Source organism: Tursiops truncatus, chromosome 9 (assembly GCF_011762595.2).
Source record: "Tursiops truncatus isolate mTurTru1 chromosome 9, mTurTru1.mat.Y, whole genome shotgun sequence".
Classification (NCBI taxonomy): domain Eukaryota; kingdom Metazoa; phylum Chordata; class Mammalia; order Artiodactyla; family Delphinidae; genus Tursiops; species Tursiops truncatus.
Genome location: NC_047042.1, coordinates 2,598,376 through 2,621,374, shown reverse-complemented (window position 1 = coordinate 2,621,374; position 22,999 = coordinate 2,598,376). Strand labels below are relative to the sequence as shown.

At 52.9% G+C, this 22,999-nt stretch overlaps 1 protein-coding gene across 6 annotated transcripts in view; it reads left to right on the top strand.

Moving 5' to 3' along the window:
• GRB10 (growth factor receptor bound protein 10) overlaps window positions 1-22,999 on the top strand; it is a 198,230-nt gene that overhangs the window by 150,339 nt on the left and 24,892 nt on the right. For all 6 annotated transcript variants that reach the window (XM_073809482.1, XM_073809483.1, XM_033862771.2 and 3 more), the window contains 6 exons: window positions 1,739-1,895; window positions 9,691-9,806; window positions 10,784-10,852; window positions 12,177-12,314; window positions 13,708-13,818; window positions 15,553-15,651. In XM_073809482.1, the coding sequence (XP_073665583.1) occupies window positions 1,739-1,895; window positions 9,691-9,806; window positions 10,784-10,852; window positions 12,177-12,314; window positions 13,708-13,818; window positions 15,553-15,651 (690 nt within the window). The remainder of the gene's footprint in view (window positions 1-1,738; window positions 1,896-9,690; window positions 9,807-10,783; window positions 10,853-12,176; window positions 12,315-13,707; window positions 13,819-15,552; window positions 15,652-22,999) is intronic.

The following is a 22,999-nucleotide window of genomic DNA, read 5'->3' as shown; positions in this document are numbered from 1 at the left end:
AGGGGGTGGATTTCTTTAAAGATAAATGTGAGCTGTAAGCAGACCCCTCAGTCCTGACCCAGCCCGGGTTGGGGGGCTGGCAGGGAGGTGGCAGGAACAGCGGGGGCAGGGACCCTGCCCTGCTGAAGGGCTCTGTCCCCCGGGCTGGTCCTGCCTCCCCTCCGGCTGAGTGAGCCCTACGGCGGCTGGGACGGTCCTTGTGGGAACGTGCCATCCCCGTGGGACGTCATCCCAGCAACTCACTGCCCTGCCAGACTCCGTGCTGTGGAAATAAACGTTCAAAGTCTGCACTTGATCAAAAACACGGGAAAAAGGACGGAGAGAGAGACAGACAGACAGAGAGCTGCGGCCAGTTCTTTAAGACCAGCTAACACTCAGGACACAGAGAGCTCCAGCTCCAGACTCGCAAGTGACAGCATGGGTTGCAGGGATCAAGGTTGCTGAGCGATTTGGCAGACAGGCCTGCGTTCAGAGGACACACGTGCTCAGGCCGAGTGTCCTGCCTGTTAGTTCACTGCCATGGGAAAGAATGAGCAGGGGTTTTTCTGGAGTGTTGGTCTGAGCCTTGTGTTGTCGTTGGGTTGTCATCACCTCCGCCTCGGGCGGGGGCACCGGAGTGGGAGTGGGGGGCGATTGCATCAGGCCCGGCCAGGGACCTGATTGGTCTGCCCCTCGTGGCTTGATTCACGAGCTAGAGGACCGAGCCCGAGGCGGCCTCATAGCCGCTTCCCTGCTGCCCAGAGACAGCCTGCCCGCTGGGGCTCCGTCCCCACCATTGGTGCCCGGAGAGGGGTCCCTGCCTGCCAGGGACAGTGGGAGAAGGCCGGGACACACTCCCCTGCAGGGACAGTCTCGATTTAAAATGCCGTCTCGTTCCTCGGACTGCTTTTTCCATGCCGTTGAGGTAAGATTTCTTGAAGCATCTCACGGTTCCCCTAAAGGTGGCACCCCGTCAGCTCTGCAGCTGGCGCAGGGTAGGTTTTTGGTCCTCTGGGTTTCTGCTTGGCCAGCCCCTTGCCTGGGAGCTGTTGGTAGGTCATGGCTTTGAACAACACTGGGAAAACTAAGGTGGCTTGTAATTTTGTAGGGGGTGGGGCCAGAGGGTTTTGTGACTGCTCTTACTATGCCCATCATTTTAGTATTTTCAATTTCAGCATATTCACATTACTTCTTCTCATCTTCTCCCTACACCTCAATGAGCACGAGGTGAGTGGCGGTGACAGGAGGAGGCACTGGGTGCTGTCTGCTGCACTGAGGACCCTAGAAACGGAGAACAGCTGGAGTTGCGGAAAGTTAGGATTTCTGCGGGCCTTCTGTTGCTTTGTTTGTTCTCACAATTGGTTCAAGTGTAAAATGTCCAGTTCCAAGACCGCCAGCAGTATTTTAAAGGAATTCTGTTGCTTCCCAAGACAGGTGGTAGAGAAGTAGCTCACACACTCTGGTTTGGCCATGTGTCCCCGAGGTGTCTTGGGTGTTGTAAGAGCCTGTGTTGTGATCCCACGGTGCCCTGCGCATCCACGGGTGCGGGGGGGGGGGGGGGGGGGGGCGGAGAAGGGAAGGGGAGTGTCGATGGGCGTGGCCTGCAGACCCGCAGCCTCTGGTCACCTGCCGCCTGGAAGAACAATTATACATGTGTTGGAGCGCTGCTGTCTACACATTTCCTGTTTATTTTGTTTCAGTGTTTATTTCTGAAAACCCAAGGTTGTTCATCTGTAAGTGTCACCGCATTGTGTTGCAGGATGTTAAAGTCTTTAGCGAAGACGGGACGAGCAAAGTGGTGGAGATACTGGCGGACACGACAGCCAGGGACCTGTGCCAGTTGCTGGTTTACAGAAGTCACTGTGTGGACGACAACAGCTGGACGCTGGTGGAGCACCACCCGCACCTGGGATTAGGTAGGGAGCAGCTCCGGGTGGGGGGGAGCAGCTCCGGGTAGGGGGTGAGCAGCTCCGGGGGGGGGGGAGCAGCTCCAGGTGGGGGGGAGCAGCTCCGGTGGGGGGCAGCAGCTCCGGGTGGGGGGGAGCAGCTCCGGTTGTGGGGGAGCAGCTCCAGGTGGGGGGGAGCAGCTCCGGTGGGGGGCAGCAGCTCCAGGTGGGGGGGAGCAGTGGGGTGCTCGGTGGGCCTTCAGGTGAAGACCTCTGCCGCCAGATGCCGGACTGTCACTGCAGTGTCCCCTGCCAGCCAGCGTAGCAGGCGGTCTGTGTGTCGTCCTCCATGCTCCTGCCTCTTTTTCCTAAAATCTCACCTTCCTCCCTCCCAGGCCTCTCTCCCCTGGTGCTTTCAGAATCTCGCTCTTGCACAGTTTGAAGCAGTAACTCCCAAGAGCTCAGCCACAGGAGGAGGGAAGGGTCCCTGTGACTTGTCCGCAGGAGTCGCTGTGAGGGGCTCAGGGGCTCGCTGCACACCTGTGGTCTGGGTGTGCAGCCGGAGGCGCCCTGGGGAGATTCTGGCATCACTGCAGAGAGCAGCTCTCTACCTGACGGGGTCGGGGAGCCATGGTGACAGCCTGTAGGAGGGCACGGGGAGGCCCCCGGGAGTCGAGGGTTGCCATAAAGCAATGTCACCTAAGCTTGAGTCTCACACAGTGTCTCTGAGTGATTCGAGAGAGCAAGAGATTATTTTTAAATAGGTGCTATTTACAGAACTCATTGAGGTCTTTGATTGGTTGGTTTGTTTGGTTTAGGCGGCTTATTTTCAGGTAAAGAAGCTTTTCAGACTCCCGTTGAAATTCTTTTTGGATAACGTACGATGCTTCCAAATCATAGGCACATATTTAAAACTAGAATTTTTTCTGAATCAACAGCTCTATTTTCTTCTGTGTCTCGAAGGAGAGAAAAACTACACCGCTTGCAAACTTCTTCCCATAGTTTAACATTTTTCTCTTGACCTTTAAGAATGACAAAGAAATTGAAATTAAGCCTCTAGGTCTGGAATATTCTTTCACTAAATGGCATTTGGGCAACTCATGTCGTACAGTCTAAGGTTACATGACACGAGGTACATTTGAGTTGGCGTTGCTGGAAGTCACGTGTTCTGGCTCCCCTGTGCCATCAAACAGTGTGCGTTGTAAAGTGAACGCTAAGAACTCCACCTTGTTTCTTTCCCGTTACTACGGATCTGCAGTGCACTTGTGTGTCATCAGATGCTTTGTCCTTCGTCCCCAGCAGGCTTCTCCTGACAGGTACATTCAGTGGTGCCACAGCACAGCGACCGGCTGGCAAGCTCCAGTTTGGGACATCCATAAATGGTCCCGAGTGGTCTGATAGGGTCACCAAAAGCATCTGTTGACACACAAGTAATTTGGAAACTAAACAGTAGTCGGAACCCTGCAGTTTTTATGGACACACGTGCACACACATGTATATACAGATACATATACACATGCATGCATACACGTGTATATATACCCATATACATGCATACACACACACATAGAGAATTACAGTAAGTCCCCTACATACAGACCTTCAAGTTGCGAACTTTCAAAGATGCAAATGTGCATTCCATCAACATCAGGCGTGAGTGAAGTTGCAGCTTGCCCTCCTTCTCCTACTGCTGTCGATCCTTCAGCTCTACCATCTCCCACCTCCTCTCCCTCCTCCAGTCAGTAACTCTTCTTCCTGTTCACTCGATGCCAGCCCCTGTGTGCCAGCCGTTGTACTGTACCACTGTACTTTTCAAGGGACTGTGCTATAAGATTAAAAATGTTTTCTTTATTTTTTGTGTGTGTTTGTTTTTATGTATTATTTGTGTGAAAAGTATTGTAAACCTATCACAGTACAGTACTATACAGCCGACTCTGTTAGTTGGGTACCTAGGCTAATTTTTTGGACTTATGAACAGACTGGACTTACGAATGCACTCTCGGAACGGAACTCATTCGTATGTAGGGGACTTACTGTAATTTTAAAAATGCATCTGCATAGTTGGAGCCAAATATAAGTAACGAATATTGTTGAAAGACCATTCAAAAGTCTGACTGTGCTTTTAATTTGAAAAGAACTATGAAAAAACTTCTGTAGACATTATAATACGTGAATATCACTGTCCACACCTAGAGAACATAACGGAATGGATGCAGATACACAGAACATTGTCCCATAGGGACTGCTTGAGAAATTCTGATTCCATTGTTATGTGGTAGCACTTGATTTCTGCAGCATCGTATAGTAGACGATAAACTTGGAAAATGATCAATCAGTTGAAAATTTATTCTGAGGGAGTAAAATACGAAATGCACATGCACACACCACTCTCAGGGATGTGATGTCCATACGTTTTATTCTGTATTCTTTCTCTTATTCACAGATGGATTGACATACTCCCCTTTAGGGGACAATAGTTTATTATAAAACCAAGTAAAAAGGGAAGAAAAGAAAAAAAGGAGAGGGGCAAGTAAAATGATGAAACAAATAAAAAAGAACATGTGGATCAAATTTTAGATCCTGGTTGACAAAAAGAAATCAGTGAGCTGACCTTCAGATGCACGAAGCCCCCTTAGAGGAGTCTTCCTCCCCTTCTCCCACGAGCTCCTTTCTCAGGAGCAGCGAGGGGACGCATTGTCCTGATGCCTGGGTTCTGCAGGTGTTAGTTCCACCAAGTCAGTCATGCCCTCCTGCAAGGGCAGGGCCCAGGGAAACCTCCCACTCTCCACACAGAGCTTATTGCATCCCCGGCCCTGTGTCTTCCCTGCCTGTTCTTGTTTGTGATCCAAGCCTATGATTTAATATTGGTTTTGATCCGTTAAGTTGTTATTTAGGTGAAAATCCTCTTCCTTCCATTATCCGCCAGCATGTAATGGTCAGATGCCCAGTGGTGGGAAGAGGAAGGTCCAGTTCCCTGTTTGATGCCTCCCGTGGGGCAGGGCTGTGGGAGGGCCTTTCACGGCTCCCTGTGGTGTTTCAGCATAAACCCCCTTGGGTGGGGTGTGCAGCGTTCTCTGTGATTGACAGCGTCCTGGGCGTGTTCCTGGGTCCCCTGGCACACGAGTCCGCCGCCCCCATTCTCAGGGCAGAGCCACCAGCCCTGCCTCCGCAGTCACTGATTCTCCCTTTAGAAGGTCACTTTCTCATGGGGTGTACGTCGGGGATGCTCCTGGGACCTGCACATACACGAGGCTGGCAGCTCAGGCCGAAGGGAGATGATGCTTGCAGATCCCTAAGGCCGGTGGTTCCACCAGTCCCCAGTAATGGAGGGGTGAGCAGCCCACTCTTACAGCACTGAGTTGATGTATAGCCTTAGAAATTGAGGATTTCCAAGCACAATTACGATGCCGATCTTTGCAGCTAGATATCATATCCTTAACAGTATTCAACCTTTTCGCGCTCAGAAACGAGCGATGATTTAGGAGACATGGGGCAGTTTCCAGGATGGCCATTCGAGACGGCTTCCTTTCCACTAGCAGGAGACCACGTGCGTGTGTGAGGTCCGCAGCCCCCGAGGGTACCCGCGGGGCCAGAGCATCAGGCTCACGGAGGGGCAGGAACCGCGGCAGCTGCCGGCGCGGGCAGCATCTCTTGCTGGAAGGACCCTCTCTGCCATCTCTCTGAACTGGGCTTGTTGCCAGAGCCAGGTCCAAGGGCCCTTCCTGGTCCCCAGTGTGGGCTCCTGCACCACTTGCTGGTTTGAAGAGTTGGGGCAGAGCCCTGAGTGCATAGTGGTCTTAGGTGACCGTGTCCTGTGTTTCCTGATTTCCCGGGAACTCATACCTTTCCTGATCTCTCCAACCATTACTGGCCCCAAAAGTCCAGCCTGGATGGGATGTTTCGGCTCCAGTATTTTGGGTAGAGCTCAGACGTGGAACCACTGTCCCCAGCCAGTGCCACCGGACAGCCCCCGAGTCCAGCCAGCAGGGGCTGGGATGGGGCCGTTGCCCTCCTGTCTGCAGGTGAGCAGCCAGGCTCACTTCAGCCAGGACACCTTAATAGGTAGAGGGCATAGGGATGTTACACAGCCAGCCTGCAGCTGTATCAAGTACACAAACTGTATTTTAAAGGAATCTTGAAAAACAGGAACTTTGGCATGAAAAATAGCATCTTGGTGCCCCCCGTGAACTTGAAGATGGGCCCACCTGTAAGCTCCATCCCCCTGGGAGTGCAGCGGCTCCCACAGGCGGGCCCTGAGTGACCACGGGCGTCAGAGTGGGTCAGCGGGAGAGGCTGGGACTTAATTTTAAGCCTGGGGCACCGTCACCGAGGAGGGTCACAGCCGGGTCCTGTGCACCTCAAGGATTTGGGGGGTTCTGTTGTCGTGTGAATCAGGACGAAACACCTCAGGAAGAAGCAGGAACCCTTCCTCGGGCTGTTCGCTGCTCTGGGTTTGTCCCTGGTCAGATGAGAAGGGCGTGACGGCCGCCCTGTGGCGTGACCGGTGCCTCCAGATGCTGACATCTGCACAGACCGGCCGGGGAGGAGCGGCCGCCTTGCCTTCAGCCTTGGGGCTCAGAGCGGCCTCTGCAGGCTGATCCTTTTCTATCTCTGTCTCTGTGTCTGTTACCTCTGAAAGGCACCAAATGACACCCTTTCCCCACTAAAATACACACCTAGCGGGGAGGCTGCTTACGGGGCAGATCCAGACGTCAGGATGTTTGCTGTGGGCGTGTTCTGCTGCACACAGCTCCGCACAGCCCGGGAAGCCCGGGGCAGCTGTTCAGCGCTCCCGTCTCTGTGACGTGGGCTGCGCCAGGCGGTGAGGGGCTTCAGGGGGCAGTGAGGTGGGATGCTGACGCCTCCCAGTGCCCTCGGCTGGGTGCTGGGTCTGCCAGCCCCACCTCACCCCTCGGGACCGCCCAGGTTTCTGCCGAGGACTCTTGTGTCTGCTGCACGGCCCCAGAAGTAAGATACGCTGCTTTTTTTAGTTGAAGTGTAGTTGATGTACAGTGTTGTGTTCATTTCTGCTGTACAGCACAGCGACTCAGTTATCCACGTATATACATCATTTTTTATATTCTTTTCCATTATGGTTTATATCACGGGATGTTGAGTATAGTTCCCTGTGCTCTACAGTAGGACCTTGTTGCTCATCCATCCTGTATATGCTAGTTTGCATCTACTGACCCCAAACTCCCGATCCTTCCCTCTCTCTCCCCCACTCCCCCTTCGGCACCACAAGTCTGATCTCTGTGAGTCTGTTTCTGTTTCATAGGTAGGTTCATCTGTGCCATACCTTAGATTCCACACATAAGCGATATCATATGGTATTTCACTCAGTATGATAATCTCTGGTTGCATCCATGTTCATTATTTTATTCTTTTTATGGGTGAGTAATATTCCGTTGTATGCGTATCTGTGTACCACGTCTTCTTTATCCGTTCCTCTGCTGATGGACATTTCGGTTGCTTCCCTGTCTTGGCTGTTGTGAATAGTGCTGCTGTGAACATAGGGGTGCATGTATCTTTTTGAATTAGAGTTTTGTACAGGTATATGCCCAGGAGTCGGATGGCCATCATTGAGAAGTCTACAAAATATGCTTTTTTTTTTGAGTTGTCTGAGTTTTAAATGTCTTTCATGTAGAGGATGGTGGCGGCATAGATGCTGGCCTTAGTTCCGGAAATCAGAAAACTACAGATACCCTTTGAGGGACGTCTTCCTCTTCCATTTGTACAAAAAGTCCTTTTGGATGAAAAGTCACATGGCAGTTTTACTTAAGGCCATTGTGATCATATGACATCTGTAGCTGGTGATGTGAGCGTTTAATACTATTGCCTGAGGTCATCTGAAAATATGTGTCTTTAGAATCAGAGAGAAAATCAGACCTGGACAAAAAGAGCTTTGAACTGAGGTTGTCCCAGTGGCCTTTCAAAAGCTGTGAGCACAGGTCCTGGGCCTTCAGTGGGAGGCCAGGCCGACAGCTCTGGCATCTCTGAGGAGCTCAGTCCTGGTCCCACCACTGGCCGCAGAGGGTGCAGCGGCCTTGGTTTCCACCTGTAGGTCTCCCAGGCCTCGTGGGGTCAGCGGAGTGGCCTGGGGCAGAGAAGCACCTCCTGTCGGGACTGCTGACAGTCTATTCACGCTGCCGTATGCGGCTGTACCAGGGTAGCTAGGCCTGGGAAGAGAGGATCCTGCCTGGGTTGCAGCATCCTGGGGCCCTATCGAGCCAGTGGCTCCCGCTGGGAGGGCCCTGTGCCCCTGAAACTCGACATCTGCCTTGTCCTCCCTTAGGTCCACCCCGCTCTTTTCTTTCTCCTTATTTTACCTGGTAAAAAATTTTAATTCTATAAACCAGCCATCAGCAGGTTATTGGGTCATAGTTGGTTTTTTCCCCATAACCACAGAAATGTTTTCTCTGAACAAAAATCTCAAGGAAAGTCATGGGTTTGTCTTAAATGAATGACATTGTGCTAACCCCTATCTTGGCAGCAGACATAGCTGTTGTAACCGTGCTCAGGCTGCCCCTGGTTCTTCCCCTCTGTCCTGGGGGCGTCCTCAGGCAGGGTGTGCGGTTCCTGAATCGCTTGCCAGTGCCCGCCTCATCCGGGGACCAGTGGGCCTGTCTGTGGCTCACTGGTGGTGCCAGGTCCGGCCCTTCCTGAGGTGCCTGAGCTTTCTGTTCATCGTGGGGAGGAACTTCAGGCTTTAACTATGTCTCTACCGAGGACAGCCCGTCCTCGTGTGCCCTGTGTGCCCGCGGGGCCCGGCTCAGACCCCTGGCCTGGTGACTGTCCTTCGTGGACAGGAGTTCTCCCACGTTCACAGATGGCTTTGACTCAGGAACGCTTTCACCCTGCACCTCGTCCTTCCTGGGGATTCCGCGCTGGCTGTGTGCAAGGAAGCGGGAGCTGGGAAGGGCCGACGGAGCGTTCGTGTCAGTTTCGTGGCATCTCCTGCTCCGCCGTTTGGGCCTCAGTTCACACGTCGAAACCGCCCTGGGCTCGTTTGCTCCTGTCGCGTATCCCGTTATTGAACGTGGTTGGTTCCCTGCCGCCCGGTCAGCAGGCTGTGCAGGGACACGTGAGGGCGTCAGGCCACGTGCCTCTCATGTTCCACGTGGAGCCAGAGTGTCGGACTGTGAGGGAAACGCCGCCCCAGGTGATGCCGCTGCTGAGTCAGGCACCGAAGCGTGTGTCCGTGCACGCTCCCCCGAGTGCTGTGCCACGTGTGTGTCCTTCCCAGCGGCACAGTCCCGCCGTGAGAACAGCTCCGGGGTGTGCGTGATTAGCGTGGGCTCCAGCGGACAGCCGGGCGTGGGGACGGGCTGCCTGCTGGTAGCCCACTCCCTCCCGTGTTACGCCCTAACACCCTCCTAGGCAGCTGAGTTTCACGAAATCAAAGCCGTCCTGCTTCTGCCCCCCACCTCTACCCACCCGCCTGTGCGTCCTCCTTGCTCAGAGCCTTCCCACTGTCCTGTGTCTTGGGACATTTTCCCAGTCATTAGAGTCCCTGTTCTTTCCAAGAGTTGACATTTCTTAATTTAAAGGCAGAATCACCTGCGCAGAGTCTTTTTTTGATGCCAAATTGAGAAAAAGTATATGAAAGTTAAGACTGACCTGAGTTCCTCATACTCTGTGTCCTAAGACCTCCTATGCATTTGAGATAACACATTAGAGGTTTCGGTTTACTTTTGGTTCTTGACCTCGTCTTTGCTGACGAAGTTTGAAGAGGAACAGAAAAGTCAAGCAGATTTTGTAATTGGTTGTGAGGCTGCCTTGAAGGTTCTGCCTGTTTATCTCACACAGTACTTTTCCTCTGCAGAAAGGTGCTTGGAAGACCATGAGCTGGTGGCCCAGGTAGAGAGCACCATGGCAAGTGAAAGTCAATTTTTATTCAGGAAGAATTATGCAAAATACGAGTTTTTCAAAAATCCCACGGTGAGTCTTTTCTCTTTGAGTCTGGGGTTTGGCACTCTTGAAATCTTGCAGTTTATACTTGAGTTTCGTAGTAGCAGGTCACAAAATAACTGAGATGTAACGGGTGGCAGTTGGGTTTGAGAATCTGAGTGGCTAGTTAACTAAGCAATCCTGGCTTGAAACTCTCTCTCTGATGCTTAACTAAGTGCCTCTGTTCTGGCCGGAGCTAACCATCACCTTCTCCCAATAGCTGGAGTGGGAGAGGGGCTTAGTCTCTAGGAGTAACTTAGTCAAATACTCAGCAAAATAAAAACTCATTATTCTCTGCAAATAGCAAGTATTACTTCGGGATTATTGGGGGAAGAATCAGTAGAGAAATCAAAATCCAGGTGGGTTGAGCTACTCTCCTTGATTTTTCTTTTCTTTTCTGCTTTTTGCGGGGTGGGGCCCTTGCCTTGTGGGATATCAGGATGGAGCTCGTACCTGCCGTGGTGTGAGCGCCAGTCCTAATTCTGAGTTACAGCAGCAGCAACTGGGTGGGGGGGGGGGGGTCCCAGCATCAACTTCTGGTTCTGATAGTTTAGCTGCTTTTTCATTGAAAGGAAGAAATTTGGTAGCTACTTTTGGGCGATGCACCAGAAAAGGCCTCTTCACATCTCTGTGCGCATCTCCTAGTTTCAGGGGTTCTTTATCTCATGCCACGCATCTGTGTCCCTGAGTTAGGACACGCGGCAGCCCTCTGCCTTGGTGCAGTGCCAGACGTGGATCATAGTGGGCATCACAGACACTCCAAACTTGGTGCAGCGTTGAAGGGAAAATGCAGCCCGTTGAAGTCAGTGTTTCCATTGTGTGATAAAGGAACAGAAAGCACTGTCATTTTAAATACAAATTGTACATAATTTTACCTGGAGGAAAGTTTTCGGTACTGGCATACCTGTAAGTATGCTTTTCCCCACTCTTAAGCTAACCTCTGACATCTTTGTTTTTCCATGGCCTAGAATTTCTTCCCAGAACAGATGGTTGCCTGGTGCCAGCAGTCAAACGGCAGTCAGACCCAGCTTCTGCAGGTACTGGGCAAGAAGAGGCTTCTGCTGGAGTCTCTGCGTAGAAGCTCTCAGGCTGTCCTGGGGGCCTGGTAGGAGCCTGGAGCGGTTGCGTTGTTACTCATGTACGAGCCTTGGCCCCTCGTGGAATTTAGAGTCACCAGAAATGAGTGTTTCCCTGGGAAAGCTGCATGTAGCCAGGCTCCTTCAAAGCAAAACAAGCGCTTAGAAACAGGATACACTGACCTAGAGGCCATCGGGTGCCTCTCCACGCTTACTGCTGCCTCATGCTGTCCCGGGAAGTCAGGATATTCCTCTGCACCCCTAAAGACGTGTCTCTTAACGGCACGTTAAGTAGTAAGGGAATAAACCATTCCCTAAGGCAGCCAGCACTCTCCAGGTGGCACTGAATGTAAGAGAAAGTACTCGAATGTAGTTGCTGCAGAAGTCTGCCCTGAGCCCTCCTTTTCCTGCTGTGTTTCTGCCTCTGGAAGCTGAAAGCCGCTGTGCTGTGTCCTGGGCCCTCCACACAGGGCATCTGCCTGCCCTGGGTGAGAGTTGTCATACTAAGTTATCGTGGCCCGTGCACAAGGAGGGTAAAGTGGTTTCCTGCTTTTTAGTTGCCTGATCCGAGACGGCTTGATGCTTGGTGAACGTGCACGGTGATGTCTTGAGGTGCCGGAAGCACTGCCCGGGGGCACCGGGACCTGCCCAGTTGGCCCATACCGTCTGCAGGAGGAGCTGTGTCCCTCTCAGTCAGTGTAGGGGACCCACGAGGGTCACCCCAGATCTGGTTCCTCACCTACCTTCCCTAAAGAAAGAGGTGTGGCTGGTGGGAGGACTTAGCGGGGGAGCAGGCCGTCGCCAGGGTGTTCGTTCCAGGAGCTGGACAGACACTGGACACACAGCTTTCGCTGGAGGGCACGCGGTCAAAGTGACGGCCGGATGCTTGCTCCCAGCCCACCTGCTCGTAATCGGTGCTCCTGGCACTGCTGTTGCCCCAGCTCTGAGGACCAGACTGGGATTTTTATGGGAAACCAGAATAAAAGGCAGGATGCTTAAACACACTGTCCATTAGGAGATTTATGACTTTGTGTTTTCTGTCAGAGTTAGAGAAGTCCATTTGCTTGTGTATGTTTAAACACTTAATTATGTTTTAGAACCCCAATTTAGATGGGAATTTTAAGACTTTTGAAAGGAAAAATATCACTTGAAAACACTCAGTTTAACCCCAAAACAGTATTTTACTAATTCGTAAAATGTTCCAGTGTCGGCGATGCTGATAATATGTCTGCTTCCATATTTTCATGTCAGCATTATCTAACTTTTAAAATTTGCTCTTCAACAGAATTTTTTAAACTCCAGTAGTTGTCCTGAGATTCAAGGCTTTTTGCACGTGAAGGAGCTGGGAAGGAAGTCGTGGAAGAAGCTGTACGTGTGTTTGCGGCGATCCGGCCTCTATTGCTCCACAAAGGGAGCTTCAAAGGTGAGTCTTAAAGCCGTGACCACCGGTCGCACCAGGCTGGGAGGGTTCCGAGTAAGCGTGGGCTTCATTTTAAATTGCACCCTGGGCTCCGCCCAGCTCGTGACTTATTAAGCTGATTGTGTAGCAGCTAAACTCAGATTTCCTGATGCACAGCCCCACCTGGGAAACCAGGTGATGACACAGACCTAGGGATCCCGGGGCTGTGTCACTGCCCCACCCCCAAGCTGGCCAGCCCGGGCCCCTTCTGTGGGCTGGGAGCAGAACCTCCTGCCTGCCTGAGTCCCTTGAAAGATGCTAACTTAGTTTCTATAATTCGGAAGTTGGCATCCAAGCTAGCCGCAGGATATACGATTGATTATTGCCACCCTAATGGCAATCTAATACATGTTATTGTAGGTATTGCGTGGAATAAATTGGGGTTTTGTGCGCACCCCCAGTGGGAAGAGGAGGCGAGGGGCGGAAGACGGCTGCCCGCCTCCGAGGACAGTTGGGGTGTTGTGGGCTGGCCTTGCCAGGGTCTCCTTTGGTGTCTTTGCATCTCTGACCTACTCTTTCCTGTAACGTCTGAGGACGCCTGCCGTGGGAACGTACCCAGCTGACCTTGGCCTTGCTTTTACACCCGAGAGCTGCGGTCTCTTCTGTTCTCGAAGGAAAGAGGCGGGGAGGAGCTGGGGACCCCAGGGGAAAGTGCTGACCCAGCATCAGGCCACAGTCCTACTGCTCTGGGAGGTCAGGAGAGCAGCGGGCAGCCTTCGGCGAGGGGGCGTGGCCTCTGGGAGAAGGGGCGTGGTCACCAGGGAGGGGCGTGGCCGCAGGAGAGAAGGGGCGTGGCCGGCCGCCCTTCCTTCTGCAGATGGGGTCTTCATCAGATGCAGTGGGGAGGGTAACTTCCTGACTTCCCAGCTCTGATGTGTGGCTTATGCATCATCGTCATCGGTGCTGAGCCCAGGGATGCGTGTAGCCTAGAGCAGGCAACAGATGCGGGATGGGGAGTTCAGGAGGAGGTGGGACGGTTGCGGACGCAGCTGGACTCTGACCACGCAGCATAGCAAAGGTGCTGTGGGTCCTGCATTTGAGTGTGTGCTCCGAACCTTGACCTTAGCTTCCAGATCTTCTGGTTTTCACTTTATGGGGCTTTGATTTGGCAGTGTCAAATAACATTGTAACCGTTTTCTGTCTGGGAACTGGGAGGGTGGGTGTTTTTGGGCGGGGGCTGCGGGATGTGGTTTTAATTTAGCACTTATTCTACACGATGGGTATAATCTGTAGACTCTCAGAGGGGAGAGGTGTTGAGAGCACGCACAGACTGCCCTCTGTTGACGGGGGCGTGAAACACTGGCTCTTGGCTGTGCTGAGAAGTTCTCCCCTGTTAAGTCTGACCACCTTCCTGCAGGAGCCCAGACACTTGCAGCTGCTGGCCGACCTGGAGGACAGCCGCATCTTCTCCCTGATGGCTGGCAGGAAGCAGTACGGTGCCCCCACGGACTATGGCTTCTGCATAAAGGTACCCCATCCGCAGCCCTTCCGAGATGCCCAGACAGCATCCCACTAGGCACTTTGGAATTAAACCAGGGACCTCCTTTCTTGGGTGCTGCTTTTTTTTGTTTGTTTGTTTTTAACAGAAACGTAGTTTCACACTAGATTTATTCATTCATATAAAAATATTTCTTGTGTGCTTATGACGTGTCCGTCCTTGAGTAGCTCAGATGCTCAGAGAGAAGCAGAGTCCGTGATGGACAATGCCCGTCGACGGGCCCAGTGGCTTAGGGACCGCCAGCCTGTCACTGGGTGGCCTCCAGCGTACTGAGTGAGCTGACACCTTCTGTGTGGGCTTGTTGTCCCCAGGACATTAGACTAGGGGTGACCACAGCTCTGCCCTCTCTCTGTGCACGTGCATGAGGACACAAACTCACACATACGCTCCCATGTGCACTCGTGCATGTGCATGTACACACCTGCACACACCTATGTGAACGAACACATGCACACATGTAGACATACGTGTGCATGCCTGTGTGTGCGTGCACGGGCACACACAGGGGGCTTCTCTCCACACTTTGGGGGGGCCCGCTCCTCCCCCCTCGGCGAAGCTGTGGTGATGCTGGTCATCGCACTAGTAGATATTTACTGAATACCCACTGTGCACGAGACCCTCTACTGAGGCTTCTACCTCCGTCGTCTTCCTGGGTCTTCGCAGGTGCTCACAGGGTGGGAACTGACCCGGCCCCGTTGCCCACATCGGGTAGCCAGTGAGCGAGCCCGAGTCCCCCAGCCAGGCTGCCTCCTGAGCCTGCGGAGGAGACAGGGCACAAGGAGCCCGTCCCATCCGAAAATGCCGTCTTCTGCTTCACTTGGTGAAGCTTCTTTGGTTACAAGTAATACGAACTGACTTCAAACCAGCTAAAGGCGCAGGTGCACGGGAGGCTGGTGGGAAGTGGCCTCGGGAGGGGCTGGAGCCGTCGGGGCCCAGGCGGCCGGTGCTTCCTTCCCCCGGCCCACGTGCTGGGTGTCGCGGCCTCTGCTTCGCCCGCAGCGTCAGCGGACTTGGGCTGTCGTTCCGGCCCTGCTCCCCCTCCAGATTCCCGAGGTGGAGAGCTGGGCCGGTGTCCCCCCCAGCACTGACCCTCGGGCCTGCGGTCAGAGGGTTCCTGTGGACACCCGCCAAGCTTATGCCTGCAGGCTTTCCTCCGTCGCAGCCTGGCCCTGCCTCTGGGTGGGACCACCTGCCTCCGCTGCTTGCCCTGCTCCGGTTCCCTGCTCTGGGGTGACATTGGTCTCACCCCCTGGGCCTTTCCACAGGTCTGTCCTTGGGGCCACTCAGATGCCCCAGAAGCCCTGAGCCCCGGGGGCTTCTCCCCACGGCGGCTCACCCAGCAGGCCCTCCCCACGGCTGTGTCCTCGGTCTTCCTGAGAAGCAAGCGAAGACGCCTCCTTCTGAGACCCCAGAGCAGGTCCCCGACCCAGGAATCGGCATTCTCTGCAGGGAGCTAGATGCCCCGTCAGCCGCCCCCACCTTGTGGTTTCTTTCCTGTTTGTCTCCCCCAGGACCTCCCGTGGGAGGACGGCTGACCACTCAGCTAAGTACTAAGTGGCCGCAGCCGCCCGGGGCCGGTCCGTGCCCGGCAGAGCATGAGTGATGCTCGGCACGTCCTGCCGTGTGTGGGCTCAGCCCTGCCTGACGGAAGGTGTGTGTCCGATTCCCTGTGATGCTCACGGGGTCTTCCTTTATCTCCTTTAGCCAAACAGAGTCAGGAACGAGGCCAAGGAGCTGCGGTTGCTGTGTGCCGAGGACGAGCAGAGCCGGACGTGCTGGATGACGGCCTTCAGGCTCCTCAAGGTGGGTCCCCTGCGGTCACCGCCCGCATCAGCGCACCCCCTCCATGGACAGTGCCTGTCACCCTCCCATGTTCCGTCACCAGCTACAGGAATCAAGGGTCCTCACACATTTTTCCAGAGTCTCAGAAGCTCCCCACAGAGCCTTAACGTTAGAGGAACCAGAGCCAGTCCCCAGCCTCGGCACTGTTGGCATTTGGGGCCAGGCAATGGGCCGTCCTGTGCTTTGCAGGACACTTAGCAACCCCCTGGTCTCTCCCCGAGATGCCAGTAGCACCCCAAGCAGCTGAGACAACCCCAAATGTCTCCAGATGTTACCAAGTGTACCCTGGGTGTGGGGCGGGGGTTGAGAACCAATAGGAAGAAAAAGGTCGAGACCGGGGAGTCGGGTCAGGGAGGGTGCACGTAGGTCATCAGGAGGTTAATGGTTTTCCTGACGGAGCGTCAGACTCCCGAATTCTCAGAAAGCCAAGGCCATGAGGGAAACATAACGAATCAAGTGGCTCACCGTAGAGTCTCAAGGGAAATGGTGTCTCCTGACAATAATTCTAAAAGAAATGTCTTGCACGGACCCTCACGTGGGATCGCACCCAGCAGTGATTTCACAGAAATTGCCAAGATGACTTCACACGCCCTTTAGTACAAGCTCAGTGCACAGCAGGCGCAGCTCACTTGGATGTCCCACAAAATGTTCCTTTGCACGTACACACATCACGTGTCTGGAATTCCTTAGGTACATAAAGTCCTCGTGGGTTACAGGTTAGTTGACAAGACGAACTTGGCCAAAGTCAAGGGGCCTGTGGGGGAAGTGTGTTTGCTCAGCTGTGGCCACCACATGCAGTGGTCTGGGTGTCTCTTTACAAAAGTCCCCAACCCTCACTGAGGGTCCAGCTGGTCCAGGATTCTCGGCAGAGTCACTTAGATCAAGAGACAGTGGGAGGCTGAGCTCGGAAAACTCCTTGGAGATGCCACGGGCTCCCTGGAGAGGCAACCCGTGTTCCTCTCTCCCAGAATCTTCCTTTGTTTTTTTTGTCTTGTCACTGGTAAAACAAAAGAAGGTGTACACGGGACTCTCCTGGTGGTGCAGTGGTTAAGAATCCGCCTGCCCATGCAGGGGACATGGGTTCGAGCCCTGGTCCCGGAAGATCCCACATGCCGTGGAGCAACTAAGCCCGTGCGCCACAACTACTGAGCCTGTGCTCTAGAGCCCGTGAGCCACAACTGCTGAGCCCACAAGCCACAACTACGGAAGCCCGCGTGCCTAGAGCCTGTGCTCCGCAACAAGAGAAGCCACCCCAGTGAGAAGCACACGCACCGCAACGACACTCGCCGCAACTAGAGAAAAGCCCACGCGAATCAACGAAGACCCAACACAGCCTAATTAATTAATTAAAAATGGTGTACATTTAAATGTTACTGCTCTGTAATAGAAGAAGAAATGCCCTGTTGCTTTAAGATACCGTATGTCGTCGGCTGCGCCCTGACAAGCTGGTGTTAAATCCAAGTGCCCCTCAACAGGGGGCTGGTTCCCTGGCTTATGGGACGTGCACACAGAGGAGCCCCCTGCGGCTGGAAAGGAACAGCTCCTCTCTGGGTCTCGTTGTGGGAAATTTTCCAGGATGTATTATTAACAATTCACAGGCAAAGTGCAGATTGTTGTGTAAAGAGGCCACTGCATTGGTGGGGCGAGAATGGAAATGCGTGTTTAGCTTCGCTGGCACGTATGCAAACACGATACTGCAGGGGAACACAGAGGCCGCTCACGGGAGCCTGGAGGCTGCGGTGTAGATGGGGCAGACGTGGAGGGAGACCTTCAAGGTTTTATATATTTGAGTGCTTTCTTTTCGTTTTTTCTGTTGCTCAGCAAAAACATTATCTATTTTGGAAAAAACAAAAAGGAGATGAAAAAGGAACTGGTACTAATGCGTCGTGTTCCGTGGGTGACACGAGGCGATGTGGCAGCACCTCTGATGCCGGCTCACAAGGGCGGAGGGCGGGGGCCTCTTTGGCGCCATCGTGATGTGACGAGGTGACCGGGCCGCGCTCACAGTGGCAGCGCCGCCTGGCTGTTGTTAGTGCTAACGGCGCGAGCGCCGTATACGTTGACACGATGTGATGGCCGTTTTGGAGCATCCGCTGTGGACCAGGCAGCGCCTCCCATCTCTGACCTCATTTGCTACTCACGGCAGCTCTGTACATACACGTACGACCGGTACAGGTGACAGTCCTGCAGCCCATGGCGCTGTGCTCCACGTGGCCACTGGCGTGTGGCAGAGTCAGCCCTAGGACCCCGATGTTTTGGCCCCAGAACTCCATCGCTCACCAGCACGCTTGCTGCCCCCGCGAGAGCCTCCAGGAAAGCTGAAGATCCGTCCAGTTCCAGCCATGGCCCCGTTGTCCCTGAGCGAGCAGCTGACTGCACATCCCACAGCGCCATACTGTGTGAGGGCGGGGCCTGGCTGGCCACGCCCTGGGGCCTCCTGCCTCTACCAAGGGGCCAGCACCAGCATCTGAAATGAGGAACCCTTACAAACATCTAGGCCTCCTCCCTCCCTGCCCCCGCAGCCGCCCCTGGCTCCAGTCACCTTGCTCTGGGGGGAAGCGTAGTTAGAAGACCAGCTTCTGTGTGATGGCCCCTGCCCTGCACCCACACGTTGCCTCCAGAACGGCGTGTGCTTTGCTCCGGGGACTTAACGCCCTTTGAAGCGGTGGGGAACCTTCTCAAAAGCCTCCTGTTTCCCTGGCTCTGCTGCGTCGCGAGCTTCTTGGATTGTGAGCGCTGGCTCAGTCCGCAGCCTGTCTCTTCTCCTCCACGGAGAGACCGGTCTGCAGGCTGCAGGGACCTGGCGGCCTCTCCGCACCTCCCAGTTCTTGCCCTCTACGTGTTCTCGTGCCTGGGCGTCAACCTCAGATCCCCAGAGCTGGGACGGCCTAGCGCTCGGAACAGAAGAGACGCTCAGAAAAGTTGAGTTGAATGAAAGTGGCAACCGACCCAAACTCCCGTATCTGCGTTGGCCTCCCCACTCTTTTTTTTTTGGCGGTACGCGGACCTCTCACTGTTGTGGCCTCTCCCGTTGCGGAGCACAGGCTCCGGACGCGCAGGCTCAGTGGCCATGGCTCACGGGCCCAGCCGCTCTGCGGCATGTGGGATCTTCCCGGACCGGGGCACGAACCCGCGTCCCCTGCATCGGCAGGCGGACTCTCAACCACTGCGCCACCAGGGAAGCCCCTCCCCCCTCTTTTGAAACCGTTTCTCCCCCTTGCCTGCCGGATGTCATGGGCAGCGCCGGAGTCAGCCCGAGACGGCGCAGAGGGGGGCTTTGGACTAGGGACCTGCACCATCTCCAGAGGCCGGTTCTTCGGCCTCCGAGGGGGGTCTTGCTGCCGCAGACCAAGGAAACGTTGGTTGCCTCTTTCCGTGGTCTGTAGTGAGTGCTGAGAGGTCCCTCCCCAAGCTTTAACCCTCCAACACCCTTGCCCCCTAATAGTGGGTCGGATGTGCCACGTCCCTGTGTGGAGAACGCACGTCGGAGACCTCGGGCCTGAAGCTGAAATGTAAAGCTCTGCCCTCCCGGTGTCTCCAACTCTGGCCAGGAAGCAGGTCTGTGGTGGCTGATATTGGGCAATTTGGACGGTATTGAAATCCCAGGGCTTTTTTGAGAGGAAGGCCTGCTTTTGAATTAACCTAGACCTTCCTGTGCCTTGAAGTACCAACACTGGTATACTTTCTTTAAAAAAAATGATAGCTCAAGCCTCCAGAGGAGAAAACTGGCTAACACCCGCTTTTGTTCCTCTGCCTGCTATTCCATTGTTTCCTAAATGATTTCGTAAAGACTGCAGGGACAGCACAAGGAGTACGAAGACGGTGTTAGTTACCTACCGGCTCCTTCCCACCCCCTCCACCTTCTAGATGATTCTTAAGCTGCCCTAGAGATTCTTCCCCAAGAGCGAGGTCTTGCTTCATCAATACAGGTTTCTGTAGGGAACTCCCTGGTGGTCCAGTGGTTAGAACTCAGCGCTGTCACTGCCGGGGCCCTGGTTCAATTCCTGGTTGAGGAACTAAGATCCTGCAAGCCACCCAAGCGCAGCCCAAAAAAATAAATAAAATTTTTTTAAAAAGTCTAAACCTCTTAAAGAGGCTAAAAAAAAAAAAGCACACAGGATTCTGAACTGAATTACTTGACATGGAGAAGACAGTTACAGTGGATGTTGGGCATGACAGCAGCCAGGGAGCCTCAGCCCTGGCACACAGGCGTTGTGGAGTCTGGGGCCAAGAGGAGGCGTCCAGCGCCCAGAAGCAGCGCAAACACGGAACGGTTCGCCGGGTAGCGCAGGGGCGTGCTGACCAGCTGTTCAGAGCAGAGGCAAAGCATCCGGGCTCTGGTGATAACACCGTGATGTTTGCTGCCTGCTCGCGCCTGCCGGAGGGAGCTTCACGTCACCCTGTTTAATCATCATGAGAACCTAGGGGAAGGGGGGGGCCCTCGCAGTACAGGTGAGGAGAGAGCGCCTGGAGATGGGCCAGCTGAGACTCCATGCCCCTCCCTGGGGGGCTTCTTAGGAAGCCCAGGTAGAGCTTGGGAAATGGCTCAGGTGTGTTCCGCCCTCCCGTCTGACGGTGCCACCTGCCTTCACGCTCACAGCCAAACTCATGGCCTCTCTGGATCCCAGAGTCCAGACCCGTGGTCCCTAAAAGCCAGTCCTCTGACTACTGAGAAGTTGGGGAGACATCTTCTCTAGTGCCTAGCAAAATGAAACAATCTGAAAGAATGAAAGGCCCTGATATAGCTCTTCTCTCTCATCCTCTTCCCTGCAAGGTGATCTCTCAAGTCTAGTGGTTCCCAGATTTTATTTTTATGTAGCAAAACCCTTTCCCCCTTCAGGCAAAATTTTGGATAATTCCTCAATATGTGAAATAGACAAAAAGACTGAATTACATGGCATCTCAGGTTATTGGTAAATGGCAAAAAAAAAATCCAATCTCAGCAGTTCTAACAGCAAAGACGAATCCAGCTCAGACATGGCAGGTGGCGTGGCCCCGTCATGACCTCAGCCGGGGAAGGGAAGGCAGAGCCAGGGGGTCTCCCATCCACAGAAGTGACACATGTCACTCCCACTCACAGGCTCAGGTCCAGACTGCTCGCCTGGTCTGCCCCAGCCGCAGGGCCCAGGGAGAGTAAGCCCACCGTTTGACTCAAAAGCAGAGTCAGAAACTCCTGGCAGGCAGGCCAGTTACTAGCACACGGTGCAGTTTCGATGTTCGTTCAGAAACAGCGGCCGCTCTCAGCATCCCCGAAGTGCATCTCACCCTGAAGCCCTTTGGAGATCCGCCTGCCCCATCCCTTTCTGTCTCCCACCCACACGCTGTGCCGCGTGGTGTGTGAGCAACCCCCGGCCACCCTGTCTGAACTGCAAGCACAGACACCTGTCTTTTCTACACAGACAGACAGAAACAAGGGGGAATCGAAGTACGTGGGGAGTAGAAATGAAGGAAGGCACGTAAAACCCAGTCATTTTTAAAATGGGAAAACTGAAGACATGCTATGCATATCCACCTACTGTTGTATTTTAAATCAAGATGAAATGGACATTCTTTGCAAAAACAGAAAAACCTTGAAATTGACTGAAAAACACAGAAGGAGAAATTGAGCTACATTTTTTTAAAAAATGAATTTCTCTAAGCTTTGAGGAATATTCAAGCTCAGTGCTGTGTAAACTGTCACAGAACCAGGACTTACACCGTATGCTGAGGTTTTGGTCACCTTCACACTTCAGGGCTGTGCTGTCCTTTGAAATCCTGGTCAGACGTGGCATCTTAAGTAGACACTGCAATTTGTTCTTTTTTTTTTAACATCTTTATTGGAGTATAATTGCTTTACAATGGTGTGTTAGTTTCTGCTGTATAACAAAGTGAATCAGCTCTACATATTCATATGTTCCCATATCCCCTCCCTCTTGCGTCTCCCTCTTGCGTCTCCCTCCTACCCTCCCTATCCCACCCCTCTAGGTGGTCACAAAGCACCGAGCTGATGTCCCTGTGCTATGCAGCTGCTTCCCACTAGCTATCTATTTTACGTTTGGTAGTGTATATATGTCCATGCCTCTCTCTCGCTTCGTCCCAGCTTTCACTTGCCCCTCCCCACGTCCTCAAGTCCATTCTCTATGTCTGCGTCTTTATTCCATCCTGCCCCTAGGTTCTTCATAACCTTTTTTTTTTTTTTTAGGTTCCATATGTATGTGTTAGCATATGGTATTTGTTTTTCCTCTTTCTGACTTACTTCACTCTGTATGAGAGACTGTAGGTCCATCCACCTCACTAAAAACAACTCAATTTTTTTTCTTTTTATGGCTGAGTAATATTCTACTGTATATATGTGCCACATCTTTTTTATCCATTCATCTGTCGATGGACATTTACGTTGCTACCATGTCCTGGCTACTGTCAGTAGAGCTGCAGTGAACATTGTGGTACATGACTCTTTTTGAATTATGGTATCCTCAGGGTATATGCCCAGTAGTGAGATTGCTGGGTCGTATGGTAGTTCTATTTTTAGCTTTTTAAGGAACCTCCATACTGTTCTCCATAGTGGCTGTATCAATTTACATTCCCACCAACAGTGCAAGAGGGTTCCCTTTTCTGCACACCCTCTCCAGCCTTTATTGTTTGTACACTTTTTGATGGCCATTCTGACTGGTGTGAGGTGATACCTCATTGTAGTTTTGATTTGCATTTCTCTAATGATTAGTGATGTTGAGCATCCTTTCATGTGTTTGTTGGCAGTCTGTATATCTTCTTTGGAGAAATGTCTGTTTAGGTCTTCTGCCCATTTTTGGGTTGGGTTGTTTGTTTTTTTTGATATTGAGCTGCATGAGCTGCTTGTAAATTTTGGAGATTAATCCTTTGTCAGTTGCTTCATTTGCAAATACTTCCTCCCATTCAGAGGATTGTCTTTTCATCTTGTTTATGGTTTCCTTTGCTGTGCAAAAGCTTTTAAGTTTCATTAGGTCCAATTTGTTTATTTTTGCTTTTATTTCCATTTCTCTAGGAGGTGGGTCAAAAAGGATCTTGCTGTGATTTATGTCATAGACTGTTCTGCCTATGTTTTCCTCTAAGAGTTTTCTAGTTTCTGGCCTTACATTTAGGTCTTTAATACATTTTGAGTTTATTTTTGTGTATCGTGTTAGGGAGTGTTCTAATTTCATTCTTTAACATGTAGCTGTCCATTTTCCCAACACCACTTATTGAAGAGGCTGTCTTTTCTCCATTGTATATTCTTGCCTCCTTCATCAAAAATAAGGTAACCATATGTGCGTGGGTTTATCTCTGGGCTTTCTATCCTGTTCCATTGATC